At 59.5% G+C, this 9397-nt stretch overlaps 1 protein-coding gene across 1 annotated transcript; it reads left to right on the forward strand.

Annotated features, from left to right (window-relative positions):
- Positions 1-939: 939 nt before the first annotated feature.
- On the forward strand, positions 940-1515 carry LOC101545302 (calmodulin-like protein 5). Its single transcript, XM_004605452.2, has one exon. The coding sequence runs from the start codon at positions 967-969 to the stop codon at positions 1414-1416; it is 450 nt and encodes a 149-aa protein (XP_004605509.1). The 5' UTR covers positions 940-966; the 3' UTR covers positions 1417-1515.
- The last annotated feature ends 7882 nt before the right edge of the window (positions 1516-9397 follow it).

The following is a 9397-nucleotide window of genomic DNA, read 5'->3' on the forward strand; positions in this document are numbered from 1 at the left end:
GACCCTGAGAGAAATGTCCTAGAACCCTTCCAGGGCCCGTGAGGGGCTGTGTGTGTCACATCTCGGCAGCACCAGGAGGGACCGGGGCCATGTGCAGGGCTGCAGAGGCAGCGCCCTGCTCCCCACCTTTTGTGTGTCACTGCCAAGATCGGGGGGACAGTCCCGAGGCCTGACCTCTGCTGCTCCCTGCACTGGTCAGGGGGGACGGGGACGGGGGACCCTTCCTGGCATTGGTGCGGGGCCGGGGTCCTCCCGAGAACTGACAAGACCTGGGGGGCCCAGATGGGGGCTCCAGTGCTGGCGACCTTTCCTCGTAGTCCAAACCCAGCGGCCTCTGTGCCGAGCATGTCCAGGACGCACTGGCCGGTCGCTTGCCTGTGTCCCCACCTCCCAGGCAATTCTCCTGGATGATGGGTCCCACCTCTCTGGGGTCTCCGAACAGTGTTGGCCTTCACTGTAGGAGGGACCGGGAGGGACAGGACATCAGTGGACATGGCGGGACCCAAAGTGCGTCCATGCCCTGGAGAGTCACCTGTGACCCAATCAGTTGACCATCCCCCGGGCGCAAGCCTGCTCTTCCCTGCAGCCAATGGAGACTCATCCGGTCACCCCTGACCTGCAGTGGCCTGCACTGGGCCTGCCGGGCCCTTCCCAGCTTGCCCTCCGGGGCCCAGAGAGCAGGGGGTCCCAGTACAGTGACCCCCTCCCCGGGCCTCCGGGGTACGCAGGCAGCCCCGATGGGCTGCAGCCCTGTGGGCGGGCCCCAGCCCAGTTCCTGCATTTCTGGTCTGCAGCTGGCTCCCTCCCTGGGAGGAGGCCTTGGCCCCAGGACAGGAGGAGGGTGGGGACCCTTTCTCCTCCCTTCGCTCCGACTGCACAAAAGGGGAGCATGACTGTCCCTGGCGCACCTTCCCTCTCTGCCCGAGTCTTGCTGCGCTGAGCCGGGTCCAGAGCAGTGCCAGCACCATGGGCGAGGAGCTGCCGAAGGAGCAGGTGGCGGAGTTCCAGGAGGCCTTCAACAGGTTCGACACAGACGGGGACGGGAAGATCAACGTGCAGGAGCTGAGCGCCATCATGCAGGCGCTGGGCAAGAAGATGTCGGAGGAGGAGCTGAAGGAGCTAATCGCCCGGGTGGACAAGGACGGAGACGGCGCCATCAGCTTCCCAGAATTCCTGGCCGAGATGACCAAGAGGATGAAGGGGCACGGCGGCGAGCCCGACATACGGGAGGTCTTCCGCGCCTTCGACATCAACGGCGACGGACACATCAACGTGGACGAGCTCAAGCAGGCCATGGCCAAGATGAAGATGCCGCTGTCGCAGGAGGAGCTGGAGCTCATGATCCGCTCGGCCGACCTGGACAAGGACGGCCGGATCAACTACGAGGAGTTCCTGAAGGTCATGTCCCAGAAGTGACCGCGGGAGCAGGTGGGGCTGGGCTCTCTGCAGCGGGATCCGCTGAGACTGGAGTGCGAGGGGCTGCCCGGCCCCCAGTGCTCCGAGCACCCCGTGGACCCTGGGGGGAATAAAGGAAAGTGAATCTCATGGTGCTGCCGGTGTCTGCTGGGGGTGGGAGTTCTGTGCTCTCCCAGCCTCAGGGGCTGTGGGGGCACGTGCCACTCTGGCCAGGACCTGCTTGGTTTGGGTCAGGACCAGAGATGGACCGGAAGTCCAGGTCTGGGTTACTTAAGGTGAAACTCACAGCTTTGGTTTGGGGGTTACGAGGCTTCAGTTGTCAGGTGGGAGGGGGGCGGGGGGCGGGGCCTGGCCCTGCTCTTCCTTGTCTCAGTTCCCCTATTGGACACTTTCAGGGTACCCGTGAGAGGAGGGGGACCCTCTGCTCTGCCCCAGCCCCTCCCCTCTGCCTGGGTGCCCACTGACCCACAGGGCCCTGCCTTGGAGAGGGGCCAAGATCTCCAGCCCCCATTAGAATCACAGGACCCCGCCCTGCAGGATGGGGGCTGGGCCAGCCTGACTTGGGGAGTTCTGTCTGTTGCCATGGAGGGGCTATGTGCTGGCCCCAAGTTTGTGTGAGCATGCATGTGTGCACATGTGTATAGGTGTATCTGTGTGTAGTGTGTGTAGTGTATCTGTGCATGTGTACACATGTGTGCACACATATGTGTAAGTGTGCATGTCTATGTACATGTTTGCATGTGTGTGTGCAAGGGTATGTATAAGCGTGCATGTGTGTGTCTGAGTGTATGCCATATGTGCGTGTATGTAGCATTTATATATGTATGTGCTTGCATGTGTGCATGCATGTGGATAAGTATGCATACGTCACTGTGCACACACGTGTACATGTGTGTAGTATATGTGAGCACACATACATGTTTACGTGTGTGTGTGTATATGTGTGTGCACGCAGCTCTGGCTGAAGGGAACGGTGTGCACGCTGTGCATTCAGCAACTAGCCGGGTGCTGAGAGGTCGCCTGGTGCATCGTAGGAGAGGGGGAGAGGCCCTGGGTGAGCAGAGGGGGTCCGTGCCTGAGGACACTCTTGTTCGCTGTCGGACTGTCAGGGAGAGATGGGAATGGCTTCTGTGCCAGTCCGTGTGCAGGTGGAGCCGTGCAGAGCCTCACAGCCGGTTCCCTCCCAGCTCTGAAGGGGTGCAGAGCTGGGTGGGGCTGGGGGTGCTGGCCGGACTACAGCCCCTCCAGGGCCCTTGGGGGAGTCCACTGGGTTCATTAACTCACACTCAGATGTTCCAGCAGCTTCTGGGGCTCCACTCACACCTGGTTCAGCGGAGGGTGTTCCTGGGGGCGTGCTCAGCGCCGACTCCCTCCCCCGCCACCGCCCACTTACCTGCCCAGCTCTCTGCTCTGGGCAGTGTCCCGAGACCCAGAGCTGACTGTGGGCCGGATGTGCTGGGCTCTAGGACTGGGGACGCCTCACTGCTGTGAGCGTTTCCGGCTGTCTGTTCTGCCCTCAGGGCTGGCCCAGGGATGGCGAGTCTGTGTGTTCTAGATGTTTGGGACACAGTCAAGTAAAAATCACACATGAAGCCATCAAGCATCTGGTGAGCAGAGAGACTGGGGGAAGCAGGGGGTGCAGAGCCCCGGGGGAAACCAGGGCATCCAAACTCCAACTGTGGACCCTCTGAGCTGTGTTTGTTAATTGCAAGATGATTGTAGGTGACCTCGTTTATCCCGTCCCTTTGACACGGAACTGTTCATCCACACGAGCACGCGGAAATTCGAACACCAACCCACCCGCTCTATTGGTCAGATCCCCTCTAGATCTAGTTTCTATCTGTCCCCAGGACCAATGAACCAAGGACATGATCAAATGCTTCCTCTTCCAGGAAGCTTTCCAGAACTGGGAGGCTACAGCCCCAGGAGGCCTTGACAACCTGCACAGTTCTCACCAACGCTCCCCTGACCTTGTCTGCTTCTGGGAACAGATCTCTGAATCCAGGCAAGACTGTCAGAGCCCCAGGGGGTAGAGGGGGCTCCCTCTGCAGGAGGCCTGACCTCTGCCCCAGGTCAGCTGGTTGCTCAGCCTCTTTCTGGCCTCACTAAGGAGGAAGAGAGAAGGGGTCGAGAGCGAGAGATTTGCTGTAGGGATGGGAGCCCCCTTTAGGGGGTGGCAAGTCTCCTGATCTGCAGCCTACAAGTCGGCGGCGGGGTGGTCAGCGTGCCTGCCGGCCTGGGAGGGGCTGCTGGCTGTATCTGTCCCCCCTGAGGTGTGGAGTGGGGGTGACTGTCCCAGGGCCCAGAGCGAGGCTTCTGAATGGAAGCCAGTGCCCTCCTTGCTCCCCACTCGCGTGCTGATCCCTGGAACTCTCCCCTAAGGGCCAAGAGAGGGCCTGTGAAATGCACCCTGCACGTGCCAGTGGCCGGGTTCTAGGGCAGCCCCCCAATGCCAGGCCCCTTGACACTCCCGCGCTGCCCCCAAACGGTCTCCTAGAGCAGATTCTGACTCACTCCCGGGAAGGCGCTTCCAGGTCCGCAGGGCTTGGGAGGATTGCCCCGCCTTCGGGTTTGGGGTGACAATGAGGGCCCCTCACCTCCTGCATGAGGATGTGGGGTGGCCTTGGCCAGACTTGCTCCTGCTGCAGGGCCCCTGCACCCCACCTGCATCTCACAGACCCCCCCCCCCGCCTCTTCCTGCTGATCTGCAGCACTGACCACTGGGTCAGCTCTCTGCTCCCTGTGGCAGCTGGCATGCCCTCACCACCCTTCTTCTGCCTTGCCAACCGGGGCCACGACAGTCCGGGGTCTGGCTGCGTAGTGAGGACAGGAAGCGTGGGTGGGCCCTGGGCTCGGCCCTCAGTGCTCTGGTTACCCCCTCGTGTGGGATCCCCCTTGTTGGACTGGGCCCAAGCCTGGCTACCTTTGTGACATTTCTGGTTGAGGACCAGAACTGCAGAACAAGGCTGCAAGCATCCCTGGACCTGAGACGCCCCAGGTGCCCCTGCCCGGCCCTGCCCTTGCCCACTGGGCAGATGGGCAGAGCGTGGGAAGAGCCGGGAAGGGGCCTGGCTGTGCCAGCTCTGGGGAGGAAGGCTCAGAAGCACAGTGGATTCTGTCACTGTCCTGGTGACCCACACGTCCCAGTACCCACTTGCCACCCAGGGGCACCGGATGACAGGAACTGCAATAGTTAGGGAACTGGGGTTAGAGAACTGCCCTCCTGTTGGGTAGACCTTTGACCTAGGCGAAGGGAGATCTTCAGAAAACTGTGCCAGTCATTAAGCCTGAGGAACTGTGTTCAGAGCTTGTGGTCATAAGAGTGTGGCAGAGGTGATGCTGGTGGCAGTAGTCACATGGTGGCATCTACCCACCCATTTGCCCACTGTTGACCCACTTACCCACCCATCTATCAGCCCATCCACCCATCTACCCAGCCATCTACACATTCATCCATCTATCCATCTATCCATCCACCTACCCATCCTCCCACCCACCCATTCATCCACACATTAATTCACTCATTCTACATATCTACCTACAGACTCACCTTGTGCCCTTCTACTCAGCCTTTCATCTACCCCCCAGCCTACTCATTCATCCACCCACCCACTCCCCTGGCTATCATTTCACCCAACTGTCTATTCACCCATGTCTCACAATGACCCACCCGTCAACCCAAGCATCCATCCATCTATCCACGTAGCCATCCATCCACCCACGCCAATCTACCCACCCATCCATCCGTGTTCTCTGCCAGGAGACAATGGAAGGCTCCAGCTCAGAGGAGGTATATGCCAATGTGTTGAGGGAGGATGCTTTGGGCAGGATGAACAGGAGCTGAAGCCAGCCTGGAGGAACGGATGCCAACACATCGCATCTTCCGAGATTTGGGTGGGAAAGTGCATTGGTTTAGGCACTTGCCTCGTGTGCTACCCAGCCTGGTTCGTCCCTGGCACCACATATGGTGCCCTGAATCCTGACAGGAGTGCTCTAACCAAACAGCACACTTTCAGTGCTCAGGATCCTGGGTCACAGGGAGTCCCAGCATCTGCCAATCCCCCTGGTGGGTACCGGGCACCTCTAGGAAGAACCAGAAGGGCAGAGCTCTGGGGCTTTCACACCAGGGGTGGGACGGTGGATTTGAGCTGGTTCCTGTAGGTGTTGCCCACACCAGGGCGGAGGGAGCAGGCCTGGTACTTCCCCTCGGCGAGGCAGAGGTTTCCATGAGGCAGAGGGATTTCCTGTTGGGAACTGGGTGGTATCAGCCCTGGAGGAGGCCGGAAGGGCCTTATCTCTCCCACCCGGCTGTGCTCTGGAACGGCTGCAGCAGTGCTTGCCCAAGCTGCCGCGCCTGCTGGACTCCTCCACACACCACAGGCATCTTGTGGGGGCTTCAGCTTGGCAGCTGCAGCCGGGGAATGTCCTGCAGCGTTTCCCAGTGCGGCACGGGCATCTCCCCACCTGCCCCCAGGAGCACCCCTTCAGGCCGCAGGACCTCTGGGACACGATGTCCCTGAGTCATTGCCCCACAGAGGATGGGGCTGGTGTGAGAGGGATGGAGAGGGGGAGTGCAGGCCTGGGAGTCCCCCCTTGCTCCCAGCACTGTGCGCCCATTAGCACCCGCTGCCAGAATCAATAAGGTAGTGTGGAAGGTGTGTGGTGTGTCTGAGGGTGCGTGCATGCATGTGCGTGTGCGTGTGTGTGTGTGTGTGTGTGTGTGTGTGTGTAGGGCAGAGTGGGGAGAAGGGGGACAGTGAACCTGTGTCCTGGTCCTCTGATGGCTCAGCCCTGTGGTAGGCGGGTGCCGACCATGTCTTCTTGGCTGTCTCGAACCAGGTCTGCGCCCAGGTCTGGCCTGGATGGTGGGGTCCTGGGTGTGTGGGGGCAGGCGAAGGAGGAGGCGAGAAGGAGGAGGAGGGCAGTGAGGACGGTGTGTGTGGGGGCACTGTATCGGTGACTGCACTGAGTCTTGCCCAGCCGGCTCTCAGCCTGCGGCTGCTCCAGGCCCAGCTCAGCCCTCCCTTGAGAGCACGAGGTTGAGCAAGGCTGGGTGTTGGCAACCAGCTTGTTCCCGTGTCCACTGGGTGCAAGAAGCAGGGCCAAAGGGCAGTGCTTCAGGCTTGGCCTCTGGGAACCGGGACACCACCTTCGGTTTCTCTGAAACGTCTCCTGATTTGGTGTCCCCGGTTTGGTGCCCATTCAGGGGTCCCCAGGCCTTTTCAGGCCCTCACCCACAGTGACGGCCACAATCTGACAGCCCCGCTCACAGTGGGATTTGGATTTGTTGTTTGCAGCTGCCCAGAAAATTGTCTTGTGGCAAAACCACCTACGACTGTCCTCTGGGTCCCGGGGAGCCCCTTACCTGGCAGTGCTGAGCAGCATCTCTGCGGGGTCCGGGGAGGTGCCTGCTTCTGTGGCCAGTGTGCCAGGGACTTGGCCGTGGGTGGCTGAGTGACCTCCCCCTCCGCATCTGTGGGCCTGGAGCAGGGCGGGCATCTGGGAAGGGGCCGTGTCACCAGTCTCATTTCTTTGGGAGGCCGCTACTCGGGGCCCTGGCGAGGCTGGTGCCTGCGGCCTGGGCTCTGTCCCAGGGAGCCAACTCGGACTTCCTGGCTCAGTCAGCAAAGGTGTCTGTGAGACGTGTCGTGAGACCCTTCCCGCCGGCTGTGCTCGGTGTCACGGCTCTCCTGCGGGGGGCTGGCTGATGTGGGGTCAGAATGCTGAGTGGACTAGAACCTTTTGGGTTAACCTGGGTCTCGAGGATTAACGTGTGCAGAAGAGGCGGTCCAAGTGGGGGGACCCAATTGTGTGAGCAGAAGCAGAGTTGGGGTCCCAGGCACTGGGCTTTGCCTGGGTCAGCCGCACCCTCATTGAGCAGGCTGGTTTTAGAACCTTCCGGAAGCCATCATGGAAAGTTCCACACCGGCTGCCTGTGTGCTCCCAGGCTGGCAGAGGCCAAGCAGCACACTTGTCTGTTCCTGTAACCAAGAAGCTCACGGAAAGTTCTGGGGGCATGGGGGTGGTGGGTGGCACTGCAGGGAGAGGGCCCTCAGGTGGGTGGGGGCAGGGCTGTGGCACACGTGGGGGTGCAGGGACTTCTGTCCTGGCACGAGTAACAGCTGGGGAGGCCCTGCAGCCACCCCACCCAGGGCCGGCTCTTCCCTCCAGCCCCTCCCTAGGGGGCACTGCCTGGGAACGGTGGAAGCAGGAGGGAAAGTGGGGAGAAAGGAAAACCCTACTCCATTCCATCCCGTGATAGGGGCAATGCCTGCCACCCCCCACCCCTGCACTCAGCTCTGGGTGTTGGCAGCGGGGGGGAGGCTGAGTCACGCCTGGACTTGGCCTACAGGCAAGACAGGCAGGCCCGGCTGAGCCCTGGCAGAGGTGAGTGATGGCAGATAAAGAGTTTCCAGCCCCGAGCAGTTTCCAGGGGAGGGGACTCAGCGACTGCGCCCTCACTGGCTCCCAGCTGGAGCAGCAGGGCTGCCGGGCAGACTCAGGCCCAGCCTGCTGGGTGGCACAGCAGTTTCCTGGAGTGGGAGCCTCCGGCCCGCCTGCCCCTCTTCCTGTCCACAGCTCTGCGGGTTCTGGAATGTCCGAGTCAGAAGGTGACATGAGTGCCTTTCACTCAGTGAGATACATTTCCAAGTTCCTGGGGTCTTCGCAGGGTGCAGAAACCCCTTACTTGCCGGTCCTGCTTGACATGTCATGACCTGGACTCCCGATGGTTTCCCCATGCTGTGGCTGTTCATGGCGGTGCGTGGAGCTTGGAGGGTGGGGTGGCTCAGTACCCACCAGTGGCCTGCACTAGGAGGGATGTCGGGCATCCCCTCTGTGCCTCTGCATCTCCCCCGGACACGATGTGGGCCACCGTGTCTGTGCTGGCATTCTGCCTGCCCTTCGCTTGGTCTGGAGTCTAAGATGTTGCTATACTCCAGTTCAGGAGTCCAGGCTGACCTACAGGGAGCCCAGAGAGGACAGCGTGTTGGGCAACAGGGGGCCGAGCCGGGGGGGGGGAGTCTGGGCCTTGGTGACATTACCAGAGGGAGAGAAGATTGGAGGTCAAAGTGTGGAAGTTTTCTTTGCATTTCAGTTGAGACCTGAATTAAACTGTGAAATCAGTGGATGCGGTTGGATGAGGAGGTTGCACTGCCTTCAAGCCCATCACTATTTTTGATGATGCTGCTTTCTAACTACTAAGATTCACAAAAGTTGACCTAATTGGGTCTGCTGCAACCATGGATTCAAAGATCTGTGATTTCAGCTTGGAAGCTGGCTTCACACGCTGAGGGAAAAGGTAGCTCAGATAGGGAAGGGATCTCCAAGTAAAGGGTGCTTGTAGGGCCTGCTCGGGATGGGAGATGTGTGCTGAAGGTAGACTATAGACCGAACATGATGGCCACTTAATGCCTATATTGTAAACCACAACACCCAAAGGGGGAGAGAGAGTAAAAGGGAACGTGCCTGCCATGGGGGGGGAGGGGAAAGAGGAATGGGGGTAGGTGGGAGGGATACCAGATCATTGGTGGTGGAGAATGGGCACTGGTGGAGAGATGGGTACTCAATCATTGTATGACTAAAATGTAAGCACAAGCTTAAAAATAAACCCAAAAAACAAAGATCTGTGATTTATGATTCTTAAACACTCCACAGGGACTTGCCATTATCTTTTTAAAATATGTTCTTATACTTTGTATATATTGTGCTTCTTTTTTTTTTTTTGGTCACAACTGGCGATGCTCAGGAGTTACTCCTGGCAGTGCTTGGGGTGCCATAGGGGATGCTGGGGATTGAACCTGGGTCAGCTGTGTGCAAGGCAAATGCCCTGCCACTTTTGTACTATTGCTCCAGCCACTTGCCATTACCCTTTGCCACACTGACACATTCTGGTAAATTGTACCCCAGCATGAAGACAAGAAAGATTTAAGGGAGTTGTGTGTGTGTGTGTGTGGGTTTTTAATTATATAATTCATTTATA

The sequence above is a fragment of the Sorex araneus genome, chromosome 9 (assembly GCF_027595985.1).
Source record: "Sorex araneus isolate mSorAra2 chromosome 9, mSorAra2.pri, whole genome shotgun sequence".
NCBI lineage: Eukaryota > Metazoa > Chordata > Mammalia > Eulipotyphla > Soricidae > Sorex > Sorex araneus.

Excerpts from the sequence above, each read along its gene's own strand:
- LOC101545302 (XM_004605452.2), top strand. The coding sequence starts at position 967 with ATGGGCGAGGAGCTGCCGAAGGAGCAGGTGGCGGAGTTCCAGGAGGCC.